This window comes from Trachurus japonicus, chromosome 5 (assembly GCF_045865225.1).
Source record: "Trachurus japonicus isolate A0001 chromosome 5, Traja_1.0".
Classification (NCBI taxonomy): domain Eukaryota; kingdom Metazoa; phylum Chordata; class Actinopteri; order Carangiformes; family Carangidae; genus Trachurus; species Trachurus japonicus.
Genome location: NC_140911.1, coordinates 32,013,611 through 32,040,535, shown reverse-complemented (window position 1 = coordinate 32,040,535; position 26,925 = coordinate 32,013,611). Strand labels below are relative to the sequence as shown.

Genomic DNA, 26,925 nt, shown 5'->3' with positions numbered 1-26,925 from the left:
TCTCTGTGTGTTGTCTCAGTCTGCAGAGCTAATCGCTTCGGGCCCGACTGCACCGAGACCTGCGAGTGCCAGAACGGGGCCCAGTGCGACCGACACAACGGCCGCTGCAGCTGCCTGCACAGCTGGATCGGACTGTCCTGTCAGGAAGGTACATTAATGACTAACACACCGTTCATCCCCGCTGTCTGAACAATCGTCACACTCGATCGCCTCCACATAGACGGCAGGTGACAAGCTCTGCTGCCTCTCAAGTCAGAGCGGAAGTGACATTTTCGCTGAATGTGGAATAGAGTAAATACAGTAACTAGTTAAAGTGCTGACAGCATTCAGTTGGTGTCTTTGTTTTGGGGGCAGAAGTGCCGAGGCTGCATTTTTTCCCCCTCTTCAGTGTATGAATGTCGTGCATTTTCCGAGCTGGACTCTGAGCTGTGTGTGTTTCCCTCAGGTGGACCTCCTCGCCTCACCTATGGGAGCAGCAGAGGACACTCAGAGCACAACAACTCATTATAGCAGCTCCGTCTAGCTGGAAGACTCCAACTGAAACTGGGACAGACGAGCAAATTCTTTACTGAAGTGACTCAAGTGAGTGAAAGTTTGTAACAGGATGTTGTAGCAGCTGGAGGATCTTCATGGAGGAAAAAAAAGACTCTCCGAGGAGAACTGCAGCTCCATGTTTGAACCCGAGCTGGATTTATTTTTTTATTTCTTTTTCCGTGTGCCAAAGTGTCCTTTGAACTGTCTGAGCCTGTGGCGCCAGTCGGACCTGTCACCAGCGCAACGTGTCTTTGTGCTCAGAGTGAAAACACCGCTGTAAAAGAAAAAGAAAAAAATCGAACACCACCTTTACTCTTCAGGATAAGACATACGCCTCAAAACCCACATCCTGAGAGTGCAGTGTCAGGAGATTACCATTGCATTTACTGCACTTTTGGTATTTGTGTTTTCCTCAAAATGCCTTTTGCGGGTACTGTATATAACATAATCTTTTTGTAAGGAAGTAGGTGATAGTGCTGGATGTGACGAAACCTTATCACATTACTTGCAGTACTACCGAGTTGTTTTTCAGTCTATACAAAATGAAGTACTACCCTCAGTCCAATGGTGCTACGGTGCTTTACTGAACTTAAGATGTTTAATAGTATCATATCACAGTAAAGCACATTCCTGTTGACTTAAGCCTTAAGTGATATATATTGTAATTCCAGCTATCTGTTAAGATTACACAGCTAGCTTTGGAATTGATTTGTGTATAAATTGCTTCATATTTATATTTAACACAGTTGAATATACTGCAAATTTAAAAAAAAAAATGCATCTTTTGTTTTCCACTGGATTAAAGAGACATTGCCGCTCTGCCAAATCTACAAGCCAGAATGTTTTTTTTAGTTTTTTTTTTACACATGAATACGAATAAAGACAGACACAAAGGTTTGTTTACCATTCTTATTTTATCATTATTTCATTTTCATTGAAGATCGAAGCTGTACATCCTGTCTAAATTTCAGATTCAAGCACAGTGCAGATAGCAACGCCTGCAAAAAAGAAATAAAAAAAAAGAGAAGAGAAAAGGCAGAGGTGATCACAACCAGAAATATATACAAAGGTCAAACTATGTACAGGAGATACCAGGCGCACACTACATGTCGTCTTCAGAGTGAATTCAGTCCACTGTCCCATTCACTTCAGAGCATTCCTCATAATGCATACACAACACAAAGAAATTGCTTCTTTTTTGTCAGTCTTAAAACTGATACAATACAGATAGGAAAATGCAGCATGATGACAAAAATAAAAACAGTTCTTTTAATTCTCTCTACTGCATCAAAGGCTAAAACATAAAAATATATTCTCTGTATAACCTAGAACCTTCCGCAAAATAAGCTCTGTCCACTTGTGGGTCTGGTTTCATGGTCATTACTATGTTAGAACAGCACATCTAATGAAACTAGGACCACTTCACTTAAAGCACTCGTTTCTCTAACCTCCAAACATCACTGGTTATTTCTACATTATGCGTTCACCTGTAAACAGCACAGTGTGGAACAACACTGATGGTCCAGCTAAATGCACAGCGATATCATTTAAAGCAGAAGTTCCACATTTTGGGAAATGTGCGTATTTACTTTCTGGCTGAGAGCTGGTTAGAGCGGGATCGATCTCCTGTCTGCTCCCCGTGAAGCTCATCCACCAGCAAACTGAGCAGAGAGACCGGACAGAGGGAAACAGCTCGGTTGACACATCGTACTGTATCTCTGTGCAAAAAAAAAGAGCGTAAAAAAAAAAAACAGCACAGATGAGAGGAAACAAGAGAAGAACTGAAGAGTCCTCCTCCGTCCAAGATGCAGCGCTCTAACCATGAATATTCATGCAGATGGAACTAAAAATGAACCTAGTTTTGAAACCACAGGAGATCCCTTCTGTAATGGTTCTGTAATTTCTGCATAAAAAGTTCTGCTTAGTGAGTCTGTGGGCAACGTGAACAGAACACAATCCTCTGTAATGCGTCCACTGCAACATGTTAAATAACGATACCCAGTCAAACTCACAGCCAGAGTGGATGAGATGACTAACACCATCTACAGGCGGTTTCCAGCATCAATAGAATAAACAGAACAAAGAGTAGATCCGGGATGTATTAACACCCTGGGCACAGTGAACACCTTTGGTTCCTCTAATGAACATTTCTCACTCGTCCCTACAGAGAACAGTAGAAATGCATGTTTTTTGTTTTTTTTTTGGCAAAGTTGTTGGTGAAGCACATTATCTGCTCCTAACAAAAAGTGCGAGTGGTCCAACTTGGATCATTACTAGACTGAGTTGAAAATAAATTTCTGATCTGGTGAATTCTGGAGCCTTTGGTCTTTCCCTGTGTCAGGTCTTGATGCTAAGCTAAGTTAGCTGCTGGCTGACAGACATGAGAGTGAGAGTCTCATCTAACTCACGGCGAGAAGGCAAATAAATGCATTTCCCAAACTGTCGAACTTGTTTTGCCTTTCAAGTCTCAAAAAATTCCCCTCCACTGTCGGCAGATGAAAATATTAAGACACAGAACTCCACAGACTAATCAACTAATTGTTCTTTGCTTTTCTTGTTTAGTTTAGTTTTTTTCTTCTTCTCAGAAAACAGCATCAGCTTGCGCCAGTTGAACTCACTCAGACATACAAGACACAGCAAACCAAACGTGTACAGGGATCAACTAACGTAACGGACTAAAGCAAGGAGTTAGTTCAGTTGCCCCCCCTCCCCGCCCTCCCCTCCCCACACACAAGACCCAACAGCAGAGACATGAAAATCACTTCACTGTTGTTGAAAATCACAGAGGAGCAGACTGTGAAGCTCATCCACACACACAGTGACACTTGCTTTGATTGCCCCCCCCCATCCATCCCTCCCTCCACTTAAAGTGAGAAGCACCTACGTCTCATTCGTATCATCACTCGCACTAGTGTGACAGTTTTTCTTATTTCTGTATTTTTTTTTCTGCTAAGAATCTGTAAGTTTGAGCGGTTAGTAAAGATCGTTATCTACACGTGTTAGTAAGGGGAGCAGCGTCACGCCGCCCGTCCCGTAGGATCCGTAGGCTGGGTGGGTGAAGAGTCCATGCTTTGAAGATGAATCACATGCTATCCACTTGTGCTTTAAATCACAGTAAGAGAGCACCCGAAGGAGAAACGATGATATAGGGTGGCGTCAAATTCTGCAATAATACTTCTGACACGTCTCAAGTCGTACGGTGCTTGAAACGAACCTTATGATCCTAAAAGTATTTATTTGTTACTATGCATTCTGTATATGAAGGACATTTGTTAGCTAGTATAACAGCATGGTCGATAAAGATATATGTGGAGTAAAAGTCTGTACCATAGATAACAAGCTGGACAGCACATGCGTCAAGATGAGTCCTATAATCTTGCAGGAAGTGAGAGTGAAACACTCCAGATGTGTCGTCAAAGAGAGAAGAAGAAGAAGAAGATCTTTGGCTCGAGCCACGCTAAAACGCCGCTGGTCCTCGCCGGCGGTCCACGACATGAAAGAAAGACAGACAAAGAGTAAATACAACCTCCTGACCACGTGCACGTCCACACACGACTACAACCACCTGCTCCGTTCCCTGAGCTGCTGCCACTCGCTGATTAACTGGAAACGCCTCCTCTTCCTCCACCACCAACGCCACACGTCCACCGGTGGGTGTTCCCACGCGTCCTGGATACACGGGACCGGTGGGGCAAAAAATTAAAAAAAGGGAGGGGGGGTAAAGGGTGGGGGCAGCTGTCGAGATGTTCGTCTACGCCGCAGCTCTGATGCAACTGTAAATAAGGCAAAATACTTGAACAGAATTGGATCAAGGAGAAGTTTCCACGAGAGGAAGTGGAGCCGGCGCTGATATGACCACTTCCTGTCCAATGAGCGCTCAGGCCTGCAGAGAGGACAGAGGCTGGGGGGGGGACATGATAATAATAATAGCTAATCTCTTCAGTGGCAGGGGCCCACGCTCCTGATTGGCCGGCCGGGCAGGACCGAGGAGGAGGACACTCGTCCACCCTCGTCCTCCCGGCCCCACTGTTGGACGCAGGACTGGACCGCCACGCTTGGACAGCAGGAGTGTCAGAGCATGGGGGGCTGGACAAATACACTGCCATTGAAGACACAGTGGGAGGACAGGGAGAGGGGAGTCATCAGGAGGCTGCGTGATTCTAATAGTGCAATGGCTGTGAGATAAGACTACTGTTAATACCCATCCTCTCCCTCCTCAGACTAAAGTGCTGCTTGTTAGAGCCCGCGAGGAGGCTCCTACACCGATAACGTCGACAACACAAACAAATTCTCTCAGAGAAGCCGTGACGGACTCGTACAGTACACTGAAACAGAACGTCTGAGGGACAAATGCATGGCTATGGTACATGTGCAACAGGGTAGTTCTCATCTATTCATCCACTATGAACTTCATCTTCCTTTTAGTTGCATTCAGTTTTAGAAAAAAGCAGAAAAGAAAAAGAATTCTGGCTGCCAAGCAAGCATGTGCTTATTATTATTATTATTATTTTTTTTTTTTAAAAAGGTATTTTTTCTCTATGGTTTTAAAATACGTTCAGCTGAATTGAAAGTATAACTGATTTAAGTATGAGCGCATATCCCTCTTCCACTTTTTGTCTTTCTTTGTCAATCCCTTCCTTTCCTGTGGAGGTGACTGTATTTTTTCCCCCTCTTCTTATCTTATCCCTGTAACTCTAAGTGAGGTGCCCTGGGTGGCCTTGGTGTGGCCAGACTCATGCGCCAGGGTCTCACTCAGTAAAAGCTCAAGCAAACAGAGGATCAGGCAAAGGTGGGGCGCTGCGGCTGCAGGCCGGTGCAGCCCTGCCGGGCGGGGCCGTGCTGCGCGTTAGGAGCGGTAGTCCTTTTTACTGTACGGCTTGTTCCCCAGGATGCTGTCCACCTCGTGTGTGATGGAGGACGACAGCTTCGGAAGAACCTGTGATGGGAGAGCGAAACAGACCAATGAACATTTTCTCTTGTACATCTTTTAGATTCACTGTCATGCCTTTAACCACTGCCCTAAGAGATTTACTCAGATGCTCTTAGTTTTATTTTAATGCCTTCTTCTGTTTCAACTATTTTATCCAATCTTTTCTTATTTTATCATATCTCATCTTATCTCCTTTAATTATTATTTGATCTAATTAACTGCATTCTGCATTTATTTGGAGTCCTCCTGGTCTCAGTTTGTTGTTGGGTTCTTGTATTGCCTGTGTTGCTTTATTGCCTGGGCGGCCCATCTCTTATGGTTTTATGGCACTTGAAGATGAATCACATGCTGGTCTCTTATGTGTCTTGTCATGCACTTTGCAAATTTGTGACTCGTCTCATATACTTATGTTGTTTTCTCAGGCACTTTGTGAACCTGTGTTTTTAAAGGTGCTATGTAAATAAAGCTATTATATTATATTATTTCCTCTCAGTGCTCGTTTAAATGTCCTCACATTTCACATCTCAACCTCTAGATAGCGCTCAGGAGCGACTTGAAATGTATTTTTTGGAGCTGTCACCACCATCTTGGCCTCTAACCAAAGACGGTGCTGTTTCCAACGCCTCCAATACAACAAGCAACTAAAATCTGGCAAACACAGAATAGTACTATTCATGATCTACAGGTTCAGTCTGTATAGAAACAGTAAATATGAGTCATGTTAAACAGATCATGTGAGTCTAAATGGGTGGCCTAAATGGAGTCTAAACTTCTCTCAAGCAGAGGAAGACGTCTTCAGACGCAGTACTACATTTAAACTGAGGTATACAGTATAAGTATTCTTTATACAGCTAAATGTCCCTGATCTGTCATACTGTGAATCACTGATGCATTACATCACTTCAGAGATTTTAATGTTGGGTTACTTGAGGTTAATTTGACATTTTTCATTCTATCTGATGATTCAGACTGTTTTAGTCTTTAGCTTCAGGTTTTGTATCCAAACAAAAAGAGAGCACATTATCTCCCCATGAACGTTTTAGCTCATGAGCTCATTTCACAGGTACATTTAAATTGATTTTGAATCTTTTTCATTGACTCAAAAGAAAGATCAAAATCAGAAGACATACAGTATAAATGCATGTGTTGTATAATTACACAGTCCAGAAAAATGGTTTACATTTTTTTAAATGATGTAATTAAATGCAAACTGTTCCCATGTGGAAAATGTAAAATAAAAGATAATTTGTTGTGTAATTCAGTCTCTTCCACAGAGCAGCCATGAAACGAATGCTGCACTGAACAGAAAAATAAAGTATTATTTGGACGTTCTATTCAGCTCAGGGAGTGTTTCTATTTCAGGTCTGTGCTGTAAAATTCCCAGTAAAAAGGAAAACTGCATCGCCCTGGGGAAATGTGAGCATAGCATTTCAAAACCGAAATATCAAATGTGCTGGGGGAGAGGAAACGTATGCACACACACACACACACACACACACCCAGCACACTAATGTGTCCGCACTCCGCACGCACACCCGGTGTACACAAAGCATCAGGACGGAGGAAGTGTAGCAATGCTCTTTACTGCGGGCCAGACATAATGTGAGAAGAGAGCGCAGACCCCCACCGCTCTGAAAACCCCATTAGAAGAGTGCATCTTATCAGGAGGGAGAGAAGTGGCCATAAGCTTGCCTCCAATCCCCCTGGCAACTGATACGCCGCTGACCTTATTAACTCGGTACAGTAAAGCACCCAAGCGTGCAGCAACAAACTGCCCATGAGGCCGAGCCGTGCCCAGGAGACGAGGCTGCTGTTACGGACTGAGAGCCACGGATACGGGCCTGATGAAACAGGTCAGGTCACATTTTCACAAATTAAACCGCTGATTTGCTCTGCAGGACAACACACACACACACACACATTCATTCTGTAGCCTCACCTGTATCGCTCCTATGTTTTCCATCAGCTGGTCGGTGTTGGACGCCCCTAAAAGGACGGAGCTCACCCCCTCGTTCCGTAGGCACCACGCTGCAGGAAACCAGTAAACAGCAATGACACTCCCAGCATGGCTATATGGACACACACACACACACACACACACACACACACAACATCCCATCCAGACACGCAGTACAACATCTCTGGAGCCACACACACACACACACACACAAAGCACAGACTCACACCACTCTGATGTTCTTTCAACACAGTAAATGACATTTTATGCTTTCACAAAAACCTGATAAAACATCAAAGCTACTGCAAAACTTCCTGTTAAAAACCTTCACACTCAAAGCCTCCCGGTGTGGAGCAAACATTCAGATGCTGCACTCAAGCGCTAAGACCACATCATAGAAATACTGAACAAGTAGAGGTTCAGAAGGAAAATGATAAAAGCACTCATTGTGCATCAGAATGTTGATTTCCAAGGGCTGAAACCAACAAGTATTAAGACTATTGGTTATTCTGGAAATTATTTTCTTGATGACTTACAGTATTATAGTATAGTATAATAGTGGAAAATGTCCATCCCAGTTTCACAGAGGCAGATTTGACCAAAATCATTTATATATGAAGAGATGGATTTTGGATATTTGGACATATTTGCTTGAAAAAAAAAATCACCTAAAAGACTAATCAATACCTAGAGCGGTTACAGATTAATGTCCTGTCAATTAATAAATCTCTTATTCGCTATCGCTACCACCATTACTAATGAATGTGTCGTGAGAACATGCAGTGAGCATTTTTAAACCATTACATGGTCAAAGGTTTGTGTGTTAGATCTTACGATGTGGAATAAAAATTAAAATATTTAGTCAAATAAAAACTAAATACCTCAAATAGACATATTATCTACAGAGTGCTGCACTCTGAATATCATGAATGTGCTTTCGTTGCTGATCTCTCTAAAGACTCCAACACAAAAGCCTTTTCTATTTGATGTGGTGTTATAACATATATTGTGAGTTGTATTATGCAATACAACTGCATGCTTTAGCAATTGAGCAGAATGTACATGATAAACAGATTATGGTATAAGGGGATGGAGACTTTGCTGTAAACACAGTGGGATTTATGACTCTACTGTACACAAATCTCCCACCAACATGAGCATAAGGCCAAAAAAGACAAGAGCTGAAGGTCGTCCAGCAGACGGAGGGAGAAGTCGACCTTCCCTCAGGAAACTGAGATACAACATTTATGAACTCTCTTCTCCCACTCGCTGCTGTCTGATCCCAGAGTTAAACACTTGCTCCGGCTGCTCCGGGCTCAGCAGCCAGCCGGAGGCAGGAGGGAGTCCATCACTGCTATATACTTTATTCAATACTGTAGTGGCACAATGCAGAGTGGAGGACTGCAGCTCCAGAGATATAAATCTCTTGTGTTGCCTTCAGGAGCGCTGGAAGGATTTATGGTAATTGGGAGGGATGAGGGAGTCCACTAATGGGCCGTGAAACCTAATCTATGACACTGCATTACTGCGTGGGTGAAAAATCTGCTGTGATCTGAACTGAGATATGAGACCAGAGTCCCAGATTTACTCGCCGCGTCCCTCAAGACTGACGCTTTAACTGCTCTCGCAGGAGCGTGCGTCTTTGGGGTTTGCACATTCTCACTTTCCTGCCCGACAGTGAATCGATACGGGTCGTTCACTGGATTTATGTCTGGGATGCTATTTTAATGCTGACACCGGAAACTGTTAAATACATGTTAACACCACACGCCTGCATATACGCACATACTGTAAACACATCTGCTTTCCAAATGTTGATATTTAAAGGATCACTATCTTCACTATGCCAAATCTTAGAGCTAATGTTACCGCTCCTCCTATTGGCTCCTGAGGGAGGTGAGAGAGGTTGTATATGAGTTTATGTTCTTTTATCTTACACTGTTTTTAAATGTCTCTTTTCTTGCTTCAGTTTGGTCTTATTATTTTCTAATTAAATACTGTAGCACTTACCGGTACAACACAGACACACACACACACACACACAGCATAACACAGCACAACAACAATCAACCGAGAGAGCAGCGAAGGCGCTGGCCTCGGCCCGTCCGAGGGAGAGGGACGGACAGACAGACAGAAAGAGAGAGAGCGGCAGAGTGTATCTGCGTACCGATGGCGAGTTGGGGCAGAGTGCAGCCCAGCCGCTCCGCGATTGCCTGCAGCTCTTTCAACTTCGCCTGCTGACGCCGGCCCTCCTCACTCAGGATCTTGTCCTTCAACCACTGGTAACCCTGTTGTCAAAAACACAGCACACCTGCTCAAAAACACAGCCCTGCTCACACGGCGGCGGCGCCGCAGCGGCTCCCGTGTCACCAGGGCCTGTTTTTAAACACGTGACTGTCTCCTGACCGTCTACACCTCAGCCAGGAACACATCTCCAGCTACACTGGGAAATAACTCAGTAATCACTTCATTATAGCAGCATTTCAAAGACACAATAGAAAAGAAATCTATCACTGTAGTTGATTGAATTATGTCTTATTTTTACATCATGATGTGAGAAATAAGGATAATCAAAGGTATTACAGGAATTACACTGTACCACCATGCTATAACTAGCACATTATTAGCACCAGAAGGAATTACTGTATCACTACGTTTAAGAGCCAAAGACCACAAACATCCACAGGCAACACTGAACCAAACACGAAGCAGCACATTCCACACACGTTGCCAAAGTTACTGCACAACACCAAGATGGAGAGCTAGTTTCATGAACCAGGAGAGGTCTACTCCACAGTCACTGACACACAGTCCACAGATACACAACAACATGCCACTCCAGCACAGGGACAGGTCGTTGCAGTGGGTTTATTTTTATGTTTAAAGGTCATGATGAGAAATGCCAAAATCTTGTTTATGATAAAATTAAAGTAATTTGGCTGAGTGGGAAGTGTGTCATTGCTGATCCAACTACGTTTCCGCACACTCCCTGAGTTCATCTGTCACTTTAAAGAGAAATGTTCCTCTGGGTTTCTGAATGCTCACTGAACTAAATCATCCTCCTCATTAATGTTTGGTTAAATGTGACCGTTTTGTTCCCTTATGCTGCGAGCAAAACAAGTCTTTGATTGATTCTAGGTCACATACGAGTCGTCTGGAATAACTGACTGAGCTGCGCTGCTCCGGGATTCACCTACTAATATGATTATTTAGTTTCTGTTTATAAAAAAATGTCTTGTTACATATACATCATGGCAAAACGATATGCTAATGTGCACGCATGCTGGTACTGTCATGGTTTCTGTGTGAATGCATAGCTGTGCACATGTATCGTGTGGCTCATGTGCGTTAAGATGACACCAGCTGGCAAACAGTGTTGGACAACACTGCTTATGAAGAGGCACACAGTGCATGGCGTCAACATGGCACTGAAAACACACAGATATATGTGATGTTGCACAGAGTTACACAACCTGAAAGACACAAACACACAATGAGCAAACAAACAACCAGCAACCAGTAAAGGGAGGAGTGGGGGAGGGGGGGGGGCACAACAGCAAAACACCAGCACCAATGATCAGAGTGGGATAAAGAGAGAGGGAGAGGGTGGTCTACCTTCAGAGAGGCCCGCGAGTACGGAGGCACCCTGCCGTCGTATTTCCCTGAGATGATCCCACAGGCCAGAGGCGACCATGTCATGGCCCCCACACCTGAGAAAAAACATAGACGCTCATCATTACCGCTCAAACACGATGGATTACAGTATGATGACATAAGATTTGGTCTTTGAAAGAAAAAGGTGAGCTACATCTCTGTGTGAGTTTTAATCTGTGTGATCTGATTCTTCCTCTCATAATAAGACATCTATAATTATGTTGTTTATTTATTGTCATGTCTCTCATTATTACATGTGTCATTATTGATTTGCATTATTCATTCATGTATGTATTTTTCCTTTCTTTCCTATCCCGTTAAGGAACACCATTCAGCCAGGCTGTAGGTATCCTCATTCAAAGCATCACATCAATGGAACACAGTGCCACAATCAATCAGAGAATCTCCATCATATCACTCATTCCAAGCAAATGTTAAGAACTGGCTTGTAGACACCCAAAGATGTGAGCACTGATGTTGTTATTGTTGTCCAAACGTGTATTTATTAATGTGGACACGCATCACCTTGTAGTCGTCCAAATGTGTATTTATTATGTTACGGACAGTTAGTATGTGTATTGTGTTCTACCCTATGTGGTACAATATTTTATTCCATTGTTGTTCTTTTTAAAGGTTGTCTTGTACAATCTGGCAGAGGGACAGTTGATGAAAACTGGCTTCTTAAGCTAATTTGGGAATTTACATGTGTTTTTTATACAATGCTTATTAATGTGCATTGTCCCTTTTCAAATAAACTGAAAACTATATTCACTGACTTTTCTCTACTTATTTACTCGTTATCATTTAATTATTCCTCATTTTCTTGTCTTTACTTGTAACAAATTTGGTTTTCATATAAGCCCTTTTGGGTTTCATACCTCCCCTTCGCACATCCCAATCATAATGATTGTTCATACTATTTTAAATGATATGTTCATGCAAAATGAAAAATAAAAAGAAACAAAGAAAACAACAGTAGCCGATTTAAGACAATCTGCAATGTCAGAGAAGACTCATCTTCTCTCAGCTGCCAGTAAAGCTTCTGACTGCCAATTGTTGATATGACAACTTGACAACCTCAAATTTGGTTCCTGTGCTGTAGTTTTAGATGGACAGTGACACAATGTCACAACCACTGAGAATGAACTGCCTAAAATGAGAACTGATGGGGTTTTATATATTCATGTTGGTTGAAAACTCCTCCTGTCTTTTTACCACTATGATGATGATGATGAACCCTGGTCAGTTTTCATGAAATGATTTCATTCTGTGTCCAGTATTTTGCAGGATATTCATTCTGTCCCTTCTGTACAAGAGAGAAGACTTCATCTAATAATCCATGCAAAGCCACAAATCCGTGACTACTCACCTATCTTATGGAAGAGCTCAGGTAGCTGCACCTCCACCTTCTCTCTCTGGAACATGTGGTACTCAGCCTGCTCACAGATGGGGGGAATCTGGTTGAACTGCCGCGCCACCGAGTACGCTTCCTACAAGAAGGCACGGAGGAAACAAGATTAGACTCCTGAAGCCAACGGGAGAGATTACATTTTGCTTCCTTCTAATACAGTAAAATATGAAAATCCTAAAGCTACATTGGAAATCATACTTCTGAAAAACTACCTCTTGTGTATTGCTTATTTTCTTTGGACCGTCTTCTACACAGATAAACTAACTCTCACCATTATCTCCATCGGGCTCCAGCGGGATGTTCCCCAGTACATAGCCATGCCTTGGTTTATCACATGGGTCATCGCTCGAACCGTTTCTGTGAATAAAAAAAACACAAAGATGTTAAACTGCAGCTTTAATGATGGTGTGGATGTGCTGTGTTTACAGACTAGACCATTTTTCATCTCTATAGAGCAGATAATGTCCAGAGAGCCTGCCCTCAGTGTATCTGAGTTCTTTATTCTCTCAAAGACGTGTGTGTGTGTGTGTGTGTGTGTGTTATCTTTTGCAATCCAAAATGGACCGGACCATTGAGCAGAGAAGTGGAAAAGCTGATTATGTGAAAAGGAATGGGTGAGAGATTTATTCTGATGAGGACGGCGTCTATCCACGAGACACACATGAATGACAGCAACTTAGAAATCCACAAGAATCTGTCTTTTCTGATCTGCAACGTGACATAAAAAGGCGCCGGTGAAGTAAATGGAAGATGACAGGCTGGCTCGCACCAGTTCAGATCTCTGCTTACAGACAAAACGGGCCCTCAGCTTCTGTATTTTACGCACCGTAGGTTAAAAAATGTATGTTTCGTTCTATAAAATGAAAAATATCGTAAAGAGAATTTCTCTTTCCATTTATGTGCTGGCCAAGCTACGCAGAGATTAATCTCGTGTTCTTCTGTCAACAGCACTATATTTCATTTAAAGCCATCAGATAGAGATTTTCATTTTACAGCCATATCTGACCCTGTGTGAGGACAAATGAAATCTCACATTATCCAACTGTAATTTCCGTCTTTTCCTCAACCGGAGTGACCGACTGTCACCGGCAAGCAAAACACTGTATCAGATATGCTGGATAACGATGGGTGTGACCCCCCAACACGGTCAGATCAGGAGCAGTTAACCAGGGGTGTGTGTCGTCAGCTCTGGGTAATGCTCCATCTGTCCATCCACTCCTCGTGTGGATGTGCTTTTTTCTGAAAACTCTCTTGGCTTTACAAACCGGCCCTCCTATCATCTAGTGGGTGCCTGGCTTAAGAGGGTTTCTCTGTAAACTGAAAGAACAGCAGTTCACCTCCTTTTCACCCTGCGTACTGCCCTTTAGCTACATCCAGAATAAAACCTACCAGATGGTTTTTTTACCACTGCAGATCTGAAAGGCACAGACTCGGAGCCGTCCATGCAAACTGTGTGCAGTCTCTTTAAAAAGGGCACAGGGGCGAAAGAATCGGCCGGACTTTGACGTCAAACAGCACCTGCTGCTTCTGACTAACGAGGCAAAGTATTGTGAAAGAAAGAGCTGGAGTCAGTGCGGCATCAATTGTGGGCAAGAGGGTGACCTGTGGCCGAACTGTAACCCAAAGAGGAACTCTGACCCGGGAGCAGATGGATACAGTGTGACCAGCTGAACCCACACACAGTTAGCCCACTGCCATTTAAAGGTCTCCACCATCAGTATGTATCTCGCCTCATTTTGACTGTGGAGGCGGGAGCACCAGGACAACACGCAGCGTTTAAAAATAGATATTTCAGTTTTACAAGTACCTATAGAACTTTCTCTGCCATTACTGCCATATTTGTAATAACTCCACAAGACACTAACCTTAACTGCCAGGCAAAGAATAGGATAGCTTTTGTATTTCTTATACTGTAGCTATGCGATTAATACTTTTTAAGTGGAAGGAGAAACTTCCTCCAACCTTTAAGATGTGGATCAATGACCTTCTACACCATTTGGTACTAGAGAAGATTTGTTACTCTACAAAGGGGATGTATTCAAAAATGTCATGCTACATGGAAACCTTTTTTAAGTTATATAGAGAAACTCTCAATCACTTGCTGATTTTCTTTTAATTATTTAATTATTATTTTTCTTCTTCTTCTTATTATTATTATTAAGTGGTTGCATACAAACTCAATCAATACTAGGTTGTCGAATGGTACAGTAATATTGTTGCAGGGATGTGTTTATGTTTATATTACTATTATTCCTGATCATCTATTCTATGCCGTTCAATTCATGTACTTTCTACACTATCTCTCTATGTACAAATATAAATAAAAAGACTAGGAGCAAAAAAAAAGAAAGAAAAGATATTTCAGTAACAAGAAATTTATACACCCGAGTCTTCACTTTGCAGTTGTCATAGAGACAGAGAAGAGGTGCAATTGTTATGAGCAATATGACAATACATAAGGAAAACATGGTTAAAGTGTGTGAGAGGGGAAAAGAGAAGAAGAGGTGGTGAATTAAAAGAAATAAAAGGATGAAGTCGAAGCCTTACCTTCCATAGGTGTATTAGGATCCGGTCTGTTGGCGAAAACCACGTCCACATAGTCTAACTGCAGTCTTTCTAGAGAGGCCTTTAAACCTGGAAAATAAACACCACAGTAAATCTCTGCTATGCAACATACTGTAATTCAATTCTTCACAAACACCCCAGACTACAACACAAACTGACAAATAATTAATGCAGCGGAATCTCAAACAATTCATTTTCGCAGAGTTATTGTCCCAAAAAGTTTTCTCTGCAACTCTGATAAACCCAAGAGTACGTCAATTATCAAAACGCTGCCTTGTTTCCCTTGAGCCAAAGCCACTAATTAGGAAGTATTTTGTTGCTGCCGCTTCAGCATTTAATACAATAATCTGCATTGCTACTTACCTTCTATAATGTGTTTTCGAGATAAACCTCTTTCAGTCTCCGCTCTGAGGAAAAATAAACACAAAATAATAGACCTCGGTTTATGAATGTTTATTTGAAATACAACGCGCCTCCTGGATGATATTATATCATATATTGTTTGTGAAATATGATGCACAGTAATAAATGTTTCAGCTTTAACTGAAAGGACTTGACAACAGATCAGTTTGGATGACGCATGATCCCATTAACCGGGAGCAAGCAAGCAAGTCAGGGAAAATTATACATTTCTCATTTGGAAGCGACCGCATGAAACTTACTTTCCGCCCCAGAAGATCTTTGTTGTTATCACCAGACTCGAACGTCTGAAAGTAGGAAATTAAAACACATCAGTTACAGCACCTGCCACAACATCGAGAGCTACGGCCCGAAAAAACCCGATGTGTCGGGGTTGGCGATATCTGAGTTATACATAAACCTTCTATCACATGTATTAACAGGATGAAAAGCTCAGACGCATCCTCTTCGTAATCATGCTTTTCTACCTCACTCCCCCAATGTCACACTCACCCACATCCCACAGTAAGTGTGACTGTGCCAGAACTCGGCCAGCGCCAGTGAATGAGTAGTAGGCGTATAACCTGACAAAGCTACACAAATGCCAATCCAGGACAGATAAAGTAGAAGACAAGGCACTATAGCGGTTCATCCATTATTCAGCATCTTTGAGGAGGGACACAGGAGTGTGGGCATGGCACGACGTCCCGCATTAATCTTTCATCTGCCTACCTTACCGTTCCAGTTCGCAACACACAGCTTCCCAATATGTGCGAGGAAGGAGATGATACAAGATTAGGGAGGGCACGCTGGGACGGAAATTAAAAAACACCAAACCCAATTTAAGTGTGCATCGTACCTCCATCCTTTCTTCTTTATGATGTTGCCCAGCACCACCTCTGCCCTGCAAAACAGATGGAGAGAAGGCACGATTGAATAAAGACCGTATTAAAATGATAAGAATGTTTACACCCGACTGTCTGCGGGACGATTTCACGCCCTAAATTAAAAAGAAAAAACAAACAAACAGCCCAACTCTGCACACATTATAATTATAAGCATAAATAAGGGGGCTCTTCTTGGCGAGTGCACCTGTTTATGACTGGTGAGTGTGAAGTGGCTGCCAGGTCGGGGCCCAGCTGTGCTGTGGAGCCCGTCATTAGCAGCCACAGGGGGGCTAATGACTGGCATTACCTTTAACACTGGGCTTATTAGGACCGGGCAGAGACCTGTCAGTACTGTACTGTCCTCCTGTTCCCAGACACCAACACTGTTTATCTTATAAGGGATCTGTGTAATTCTGAAAGGTAAAAAAAAAAACTTCTAGTGGCAACTACTGCTAAGATTTGTTTTGAATTCATGTTGGGTGTAACGATGAATAAAGCTACCTGCTCTAACTGATGCCGTTTTTAAATAAATGATGTCTCGTTGGCTCCGGCGTGCTCAACCGCAAGCACCATCATTTATCTCATCAGTGACACAGCACATTAGAGCTCCTGACAGTCACAGGGAGGCTGTCGACACGCCGACTGGTGGTCTGTGGCTGCCGTAATCAGATGGAAGCTGAAACAATGAGCTTAACTAGGAAGGCCAACAACTCTTACCACTGACAAACAGTGATGAAAACTCACATATTTCATAACCTGGGTTTGACTCATCACTGCGGCCACTTCTGACAGAGTTAATCTGTCCCAGTGCAGTTAGATACAGTGGGGAACTCTTGGAGTTAAATTCTGTGTTTCCCTTTTGATCAAACTAAGAGATTTATTCATTTTAAAGCCCTTTTTTTGTAAGACTGACGTACAGCAACCTAATGTTGACATACAGTACTCTGTGTTCCCCAAATTTCAGTCAAAAATAGAAAATAGAAATTGAATTTTGAATTCACTTCCAAATATCAATATGAATATCAAAACCTCAGAACCCCAGTATCGGCTGAGCTATATAACCAGTGGAAAATACAGTAACATCAGTGCACAAAAAAAAAAAAGTTATACAACGGCTTACAGTATACTTCATTGGTACATTGATTGTGGATGTCTGTAAAGGATAAGTAAGGAGGAATGAGGAACGAGTGAAAAATTCAAACAAATATGAATTCATTTACATTAAGACATTGAGGGCATTTATGACATTGTTGATTTTGATTATCTTTGTTTGTGTTTTCTTTAAGGGTCCTGCTTTAATATTAAGCCCTCGATATGTTTTTATTTTATCATTTCATTCCTGTGTGTTTGTTACTGTACTGTACATACAAGCAGCACAAGTACAGTGGGTGTTGCGCTACAGCTTCTAGCTGGTCCAGACCTGTCCAGCTGGACCCAAACCTTTTTAAACAACGAGCACTGAAGCACTCCCAGGAGAGCAATAATCTCTGTGTTTGAGAGCATAATAGTATCTCTGTGTGTGTGCGTGTGTGTGTGTGTGTCTCCGGCAAATACCCACACGATGATCTGTGTGTTGCCCGCTGGAAATGTGAGTAATTTTAGAGCCCAAACATAAGGTAGAGTGTGCCCTGAGCAGGTTAACTTTCTTCATCCATTAATTAGCTCTTTATCCCAGCGCTGAGTCGATGTTATGACTCAAGGCAGAGGCAATGGCATAATGCTGCATTATTCATGGATTTAAGATATTTTATTACTTTCAGATTTTTATGTAATTATGCTACCGATTTGTCTCACACAATATCCTGTAATTACTATGCATCTAGAGCACAATGTCTAAGCCTGATGGAAAACGAAGATGGTATTTCTATTCTGCCAATTACTCACACACTTTTAAATGCTTTGAAGCCATATGTGTTTGCTGATAACAGCAGCGACAGGGGATGAGCAGAATATGTTTATTTGTGCAATTACACATTTTAATTTATATGTAAAGAGACAGTAGCCTGTATATATCGGGATGGATATGCTAGTTTTATGTCACAATCAATATTTAAATATCTTTAAAAGATGTTTGTCTTTAAAACACGCCAAACAAACAGCCACAAAGTGCTGTGCTGTTCACGAGCAGGGAGAGCGAGCAGAGCTTACACGCCTTGTTTATCTGTCCGCTATCACAAAACAGAATCAACAATACAGCGGCCGACTGTACCATCAGCAACCACTTCTTATTCTCTCCTAGACTGACTGAGTAAAGCCGGAGCCAAGGACTTCAGATGAAAGCTCTCACCATTCTAATGCGCAAAGTGTGAGATTTGTTCTACTCCTTGTGTGTGTGCGCGCGCGCGCGCGTGTGTAATATAAGCTCCTCGGCGCTGCTTTGTGCTGGAAGCTGTCAGGATTAACACCTGTGCAGCACATACTGAGCTGTGTGACATGCTGTCACAAACATTTGCACGTGCCAAACAGATTTGTGCTTTCTCTTGAATTGTCGTTTGTTTTTAGCACGATGATTCAAGTTGGACTTGGTAACATTTCTGTGTCAAAGATCAACTTTGTTGTGTGTTTTTTGGTTTTCGCCCCATCCTTCATCAGGGTCAAACTGATTGTTGAAAGCTGCTCACAACAACACAACATGTGCTGGTGATGTTCGGCAGACGACAGCTGCTGAGGCATGAGATGAGGAATGAGAAAAACAACAGAGAGCTACACCACCTTTCTTGTCTTTTTGTTTTTTTTTAATTTTCTTTTGCGAGGCACGAGCACTCTGACACATCTCCCCCAAACATAATGGCTAAACTAGAATATTCTTGGGAGGATTAAAAAAGGACTTGGTGCTGTTAATCAGAGATACTGTTTGCAAAGGATAATCCCTTAGATTATTTCAAAGCACCCAAGTTACTACAAAGCCAGATTAATCCACACTGGAATTGAAGCCATCATTACATACAGCAATAAGGCATCACAGAGCTGCTTTCTGAGGTTAAAAATATCATCACTGGCTGGCCTGTAAATGTAGACCAAGACTATGAATATCTTAACCCTCATAAATGTAACGGCACCGGTGACATGGTGTTGATAAAAAGGATCTAAGGTCTACCTTCAACCAGAAATACATTCATTTTTTGTATCCAATAATAGCAATTTTGAATGAATTAATTAAGTAAGAGTAAATTAATCTTAAACTAACTTCCAGGAAAGAAAAAAATTGGAATTAAAGTGTGTTTTCATTATGGCTGTCTGTGAAAGTTTGTCTGTATAATCCAATTATTAAAAAAAAATGCTACAATTCCAATCCTATTATTGGACACGCCTCCAATACATAGAAGAGGTATTGATGCCTAACTACAGTACCAATCTGACCTCATGTAATGTATTAATACACAGAGTTTCATTCACATCAAACTGCAGTTTTGCCAGTTTTGGTCCTGTGTAGGAAACTGTGCTGCTGTGACTATTAGTACAGAAGAATAGTGAAAAAGAATCCGTCCTACCTGGACCCAGACCTGTATCCTAGAAATTATTAAACATTATCACAACAAATGTTTCTGTTTTACCCACTGAAGTTTCTCTAGTGTTTAGGGCACTGGGGCTCAACATGGCCAGGCTTTGTGTTCATGATGCAGCTCAACAAAACCTCAAGCCCCGGTCTGAGTTAACATGGTACTACAACGGTGGTTATCAACTTGGTTTGTTAAGTCTGGCTCGCAGCTCTATGCTCTGTGCGCGTTCACATCAAAGGAGGCGTTTGGCGTCACATGAAAATGGAGCGACAACGGGCTGATTTCAGCCAAGAGGAGCAGGTTGTTTTAATGGAGAGAGTATGAGCCATACAAAAAAGCCTGATCAAAGCCAAAAGCAACAGTGTTGCTGCAAATATGATGAGAGAAGAGGCTGCTTTTAATTTCTGATGGCTGAACATTGCGCTACTTTTAAATATGAAGCTTTAATCATTTAAACAAAAAACTGGCTAGCTAACTGTCATTTTTAAATAGTGTTTTATATTGTTTTCATATATTAAAACTTTTGATTATAAAATGTGTTTTATTGAAAGCGAGGCTGGGTGTGTGTATGAAAATAGGCTACAGTGGGTTTTTTAAGGTGCTGTACAATCTCATATTGTCTCTGTACAAAGACAACAAAGACCCTTTTAACAGTGAAAACAGCGGAGACCTATTCAAGATTTGCATTTGGGCAACACTGCCATATAACAGGCAAAACACTGAAAATAGTTTATTCTTGGCCACATCAAAGTGAAATTTTTAACTTTACCGATTATCCATCTGATTATCTGTCCTGCTGCGAGCGCACAACTTCTTTCAGTGGTCTCCATAGACTGTATATAGAATTAAAATATAGATAGGCTTTTAAATAATCAGCTCCTCCTGATGCTCGGCTCAACAGGTGAGCAGCGTATTCCCTCAGCTGAACATCTGTAGGCGGAGATGCTCAGAGAGAAAGTCAACAGCAGCGGATCCAACGCTCCATTCTGATCCAGCTCCACTGGACTTTCAAAGTAAAGGTGACGCCAGCTGTAAATGAGTTCAATTGTGAAACAGCAGCGCTTTTATAGACGATTTTAAGATGATACTTAGGATGTTACTTATGTGGGTTACACCCACTTCGCTCATTAACGCTGAAGGAAGCCAAGAGCTGAAACGCATTCTGTTTTGACACTGCTGTGCATCAATAAAAGACTGTACTTAATAGTGATTTGTGAGTGCAGGCATTTCAATTTTTTTCATTTTGTGATTTTTGGGTTGGCGTCCGGTGTATTTTCAGACTGTTAGTGGAGCACGCCAGTTTCTTTTGTTTTATCAAACTCTGAACACACAAGGTTTAGGTCTTGAAATCATCAAGGAATAAATAGTATCAGAGCATCTCTGGAAAACAGGCATCTAAATGTGAAAATTAACATCCACTAATAAGCACTACCAAGGCTGGCTGCCGTGCCAGTTCTTGCGTGGGCCTGGGCAGCTGCTCTGAATGCACTACATGACGGACACAAGTCACAAAACACCACATTCATTGAAAATTAATCTCTAATTGTAGTTGTGATTATAGAGTCACCAAGCAAGTTTGTGATGCAAGTGGATTATTCAAAGTTTTAAGGTTGTTTTTAAGGTTGTAGTAACATATTACTGATGGCTTCTAAAAAGTTATCTTTCCAATAGTTCAAGTAGTTTGAACCGGAGTCAGGAGTCTGTTCACCTCCACTGTTTTGTTTTGACCTTTCTGCATGGCTACATGCCAACAAAATAAATAAGCTGGTACGATTTTTGAGATATTGTCAAAGTGTGCGCTTGACAAAAACACTGGAGCACGGTGAGCGGTCTATAATCTCTACCTGGTGACTTTATAATCTATCTTCTAAACAGCCTCAGAGTGTTTGGCGTTACTGCTGACTGATGAGAGACCTGTGGCACAGGATATACTCACTTCCCAGCAGCGTAGACCTCTGCTGTGTCAAACAGATTGATGCCATTTTCATAAGCCAGAGTCATCAGCTGCTCTGCCATCTGTTGAGAGAACAGGGGAGAGGAAAGAGGGAGGGGGGGAACTATGGGGTGAGCCATCTCTGCTGTGAGGTGTTGGGGCTTTTCAATAATTAAAATTTCCTTCATGCTTAGTTAATATAGCTTTGCCTCCCTTTAACATGTTTATTCTCTGGTGACACTCTTTTGCAATATGTTGTCGCTAAAAGTAAAAATAGGCTTCTTGGGCAGATCATATGGAGGGTTTCCATTCCCAGCCCCTGACTGAAGGAAGATGTCAAAATCCATCTGCTCTCACCTCATCTGTTATCTGTCCACCGAATGTCACCCATGTTCCTAAAGAGGATGACAAGGAGGCGCATGTCAGTTTAGTCGACAAATATTCTCGCAGAGAGACGGGAAAGTGAGCAGTGAGACGGTGCAGGTTATACAGAACATACTGTACAAGAAACAGGATCTAGCTGTTTTATAACTTCTGCACAGGCACTAGAGCCTGTTACAAAACATCTTTCTCCACACACATTTCACTTTATCTGAAGATAAAAGGATAAAAGGACTATGGGGTTATTGGTTTTACAAATCTGCAAGGTCTTTGGGGAGCAGAAAACTTCTGAGTGAGCCCGATAATGTGAGAGACTCTTACCTAATCCGAGGCAGGACACCCGCAGGCCCGACTTCCCAAGGTTTCTGTCAAAACAGAGAAGAATCACATTTACATTAATGCAGCACTGAGGTGGCAGTGATTTGTGATATTTGGCACTCTGGTGGAGGCTCTGACCATTAGTGAAGGACTTTGAGCCTCACATCGATCGATTCATAAGTCTATATAATAAACAACCCCATTGAACTTTTATGATGGAAGAAAAGTCTGTTCCTAAGGTTCTTACTGAGGGGGGAGCTTACAGTCAAGATGAGAGCAGCAGTGCTTTGTGTGGATTCAAGGCCAGCCTGCTTCTGCTGCAGCACTGACACACGTCGAGTGGATGCGGAAGCAGGGACAGTAACACACGTGCAGACAAAGAGAGCGCGTGTGTGTTACTGTATGTGCTGTATGCGTGTGCAGAGAAACGTCAGAGAAAAAGAGAGAAAAAAAAAGGCTCTTAACCATGACATCCACTGAAACTCCTCACAGCACACCAGGATCCCTCAGCCGCCATCTGAGTAAAATCCCCTACAGCTACATGGAAGCTTGACTCATAACAAGTTGCTCCTAAAGCTGGCATCTCTGAGCCTATCGCCGTCCAGACAGACCTCTCTGCTGACAATCACCGCTTCGGTCGGATTCCTTTGTACAAGTGTTTTAAAGTTTACTGACACGCCTATCGGTCCTCCGCAACATCAGAACATATTTGTTATAATCACTGACATAACTCATCTTTTTCTTTTCTTTTTTTTTTAGTTTTCAGTGCATATTGGGAACAGTGCAAACCTCCAGACCTTAATGGTTCTACTTCTTCAGATCTGAGAAATGATTAGACGTAGAGAATGAAGTGTTCTACGCCCGGTCACCGCTCCTTCAAGAGAAATGCTGGCAGTGTAAAAAGATAAAAGAAACGTAGCATCAGAGATGATGTAACATGAGCAGGAGTCAAAGTGAGCGTGTGGGAGGATATCTCCTATATTTTTTTTATAAGACTGCCTGTATAGAAATACAGTTGAAATGAAAAAGAGTAAAGAGGGAGAGACAGGACATAGGTGAGTTGTGTGTGTGTGTGTGTGTGTGTGCGCAGATGTATGTTACATGACTGTGCTTGTGATGGCATGTGTAAGTGGTGCTCCTGTAAATGTGTGTGTGTGGGTGTTTTGTGAGGCAGCGATAGGACTGCTGAATTGCTGGGATGACTAACAAAACACTTCTTTCAGAGTGAACCGAACACCAAGTCCAAAAACACACTGACTAAACTGTTTAAAATAAATATGGAAATCTCGACAGAATCGTATCCCCTCTGAGTAGGCTTAGGCAGGACGCGTTTGTGCTGGAGTGAAAAGAAAAATAAAAAAGCTCCTCAAAAGCTTTAAGTTTCCTTTTTGATGTATCTCCATATACTTTCTATTTTAAAAGAGGTAATCCAGTTAAATGTTCACTTCATCATCATCAAACCTCATTAGTTACGCTCCCTTTTCCACCGAACCACCAGTGTCTCTTCATTTATATCCTTTGACAGTGACTCACAGGGAAAATCAATCAGCTCATCTGAAGTTTTCGGTGGGATATTGAAAAATCAGGAAGTCGTATTCACTTGTTCTTCAATTAAAAAAGTGTTTGCGTCCAACTTCTTCTCTACAAAGGAGCCTCATTAAAAAGATCTGATATGGTCAGTGAGGGCTATAATCGCGTTACGGTTTGAATCCAAGAGTCTGATGATGATGTCACGTGTAGGAAGCAAACACAGTGTCCCCTCAGTGTCGCCAAGGAGAAGACGCAGTGATAAGAGAATGCAATGGGACGGCGTGCCCTTGTGTTGCACTGCAGGGACAACAAGTCCCCTCTGGCAAACCACTGGAGCCCATCTACAATTAACAGCCTCTTTAATTGCATGAGTAAAATACCCCCCGGGGGGCAATGCTGCTCAGCATCATAAACAGAGATAACTGAGACCAAAAGCAGATTACAGACACGAAGCATGTTTGAGTTGAGAGATTTGTTTAATGGTGGACTCTTGTCAAATGGGAAGGCCAAATATTTTCCTCACACACAAATTCTGCTTGACTGCATCATCCTTTAAATAGGCTGTAAGCACTGCACTGTAGATTCAGCTCTGAAACACACACAGCTGAGCTGCTGCACATTCAGCACAGTCTGTTTGCAGCATTTCACTGTTCCACATTTAAACACCTAATGTGATTGAACTAAATCATTTTGCTTAATGTGTTAATACATGATGCACGGGCATGTTGTGCACCAATGACATGCATACTTAACCTGTCTGATTAGATAAACTAGGAGCAACTTAAAAAAAAAAGAAAAGAAAAAAGAAAAAAAAGTGTTTTGCTATAAGTGTGCGTTATAACAAAGCAGAGCTTCCTCTGTAGGTGTTGCATAAGCATGTTTTAACCATGAAGGCTGCACATCTAGTACCAGTGTATTTAAGCACTTCCCCAAACCTAAAAATAAGTAACAAGGGTATCAGGATACACCGCTCTGCCCTTGCCATTGTTCTCATTGTGAGGATGACTCTTTGTCAGCACATTGTTGTGTTCAATATTTTACTAGAGCGGCCTTGAATACTGCATTGTGCGTTGCTGCAGTGACCCTGTGGCAGGACCTGTAAGTACACAGGGGTCAGGTTCCCGCTGAGCCTCAGCAGACATGAACCACAACAGTAAAGTCATCTCTCTCTCCCTCTCTCACACTCACACACACACACACCCTCCTCAATAATAAAGGAGACAGGTACAGTACAGGACAGCAACACCGCTGCAGCAGCGGGGACAAAGCCAGGTGGGTCCGGTGAACAGGACACATAGTGACCATAGCACATGTACAGCATGCCTGTCTCCTTTTGAAATACCAGCTAACCTTTCACTGAGGTTTCTGTCGACGACGTCACCCCCCTCTGATCCAATCAGCACAGAGCCTGAGGGGACGAGGCCAAGGATCTCATTTTGGTTTGTTGGTTCATTTGATTACAGGTGGCCTTAGCTATTTATTTGGGGTTTGCTTACACACAGATTACATTACACATCACATCTAGACATAATGAATTCTGAATGTCCAAGTCCATCACTCAGCTCGGCTGCTGCGTCTGGAGAACAGTGGAGGCTGCAGTGTTTTCTCTCTACCAAGGTCGGCGTAACAAAGGAACACCAGAGGTCACCTAAGACTTTGTTCCGGTCGTTTATTATTGATCAATGGGTTACTTGTTATTGAATTACTGTCCATCAAAGACATTCTATGAAATAGAAAATAAACAGTTGCCTGGTGGTTGCCGAGCCTTTGTTAATATTACTCAAGCGTTACTAACTGCAATTTACCCATCACACTGCATGGACACAAAGGACGAGTAGAGAGAAAGCAGCTTTGATATGTGGCACTAGAAGACCACAGTGGAATAGGAAACATAAAACCAGCTGGTTACTCCTGGAGTTGCCACAAAATTATAATATGTATTGTTTTCCTGTAAATAATGATGCATGAACTGAACTTTGAGATGAGGTCAGAGCTGTTAAAAAGCACAATACCCAAACCTCCAATAGCAATTAAAGAAGAATAACCCTAACCCTAATTGTGGGTCACGAACATAAAATAATGAACATAACAGTCAACAATGTGAAACTTCTTATGAATGACATCCCTCCTTCTGTTGGTCAATCAATAACCCACTAATTGCCTCTAAACAAACACTGTGATGACCCCTTTAAACCGATCAATACAATTTTAACTAGAATTAGCACCTCACAGTCATATGCCTCTGCATGCCCATCAGCTACACTTTACATCCATGGACCACAGTAAAACATTTCAAGCATGTCTTTGTCATTACTGCCATTGAAATACTTGAGTTATGGGGGGAAATGTGTTCTGTGAGGCCACAGTGACTTTAACCTGACCAGCCCACCCTTGAGTTCACTGTGGGTGAGCATTCATGCCAAATTCCCGTGATGTCCTCAGATGCTGCATTTAGGAGAATGGGACAGACAGAGGGACAAGTCGTGTGTCCTGTTATTAATGGATTTGAATCTATGATTATGTCTTGTGTCCTCTAAATCTAATTGATGGTGTTGCTCTGTTGTCTAGGTCACACCCTCTGTCTCGGAGGATGTGAGTTAGTGATTCAGTCTGCTGCTGCATCCCTTAAGTCATCATTTAAACAGGACACCAGTTCCATACAAGCTGATCAAGACAAATCAGCTGTGACTGTGTCTTTTAAAACTATGGTTTTACAGATTTAGATGAGATGGTCTCTCGTGGTTCTTCAGCGCACCAATTATCATTTCAACATATGCTGGTGTACTGTAACACATACAGTGAAGGGCTAGAGGCACGGAGTAGGAGGACTGAGTGGGAGAAAGGGCTTGAAGTCACGGTTAAGCCAGTGGACAGGACAGGGTGATGAATGAGCAAACAAGGTCACAGAGCTGTAAAGAGAAACGTG

General features: G+C 42.3%; 2 protein-coding genes across 8 annotated transcripts in view; one reads left to right on the top strand and one right to left on the bottom strand.

Moving 5' to 3' along the window:
• megf6b (multiple EGF-like-domains 6b) overlaps positions 1–1,454 on the top strand; it is a 66,587-nt gene extending 65,133 nt beyond the window's left edge. The window contains exons 37-38 of the mRNA XM_085775499.1: positions 20–148; positions 446–1,454. Coding sequence (XP_085631625.1) covers positions 20–148; positions 446–510 — 194 coding nt within the window. The 3' untranslated portion in view covers positions 511–1,454. The remainder of the gene's footprint in view (positions 1–19; positions 149–445) is intronic.
• kcnab2a (potassium voltage-gated channel subfamily A regulatory beta subunit 2a) overlaps positions 1,430–26,925 on the bottom strand; it is a 94,846-nt gene continuing 69,350 nt past the window's right edge. For 4 of the 7 annotated variants that reach the window (XM_085777504.1, XM_085777509.1, XM_085777505.1 and 1 more), the window contains 13 exons: positions 22,473–22,516; positions 22,128–22,165; positions 21,774–21,853; positions 16,310–16,354; positions 15,714–15,758; positions 15,415–15,458; positions 15,034–15,120; positions 12,758–12,843; positions 12,445–12,565; positions 11,037–11,131; positions 9,589–9,709; positions 7,404–7,492; positions 5,145–5,470 (listed from right to left, as the gene is read on the bottom strand). In XM_085777504.1, the coding sequence (XP_085633630.1) occupies positions 5,381–5,470; positions 7,404–7,492; positions 9,589–9,709; positions 11,037–11,131; positions 12,445–12,565; positions 12,758–12,843; positions 15,034–15,120; positions 15,415–15,458; positions 15,714–15,758; positions 16,310–16,354; positions 21,774–21,853; positions 22,128–22,165; positions 22,473–22,516 (985 nt within the window). In that variant the 3' untranslated portion in view covers positions 5,145–5,380. Of the gene's footprint in view, positions 5,471–7,403; positions 7,493–9,588; positions 9,710–11,036; positions 11,132–12,444; positions 12,566–12,757; positions 12,844–15,033; positions 15,121–15,414; positions 15,459–15,713; positions 15,759–16,309; positions 16,355–21,773; positions 21,854–22,127; positions 22,166–22,472; positions 22,517–26,925 lie in introns of all 7 variants that reach the window. The other 3 variants (XM_085777506.1, XM_085777503.1, XM_085777502.1) reach the window with 1 other exon arrangement.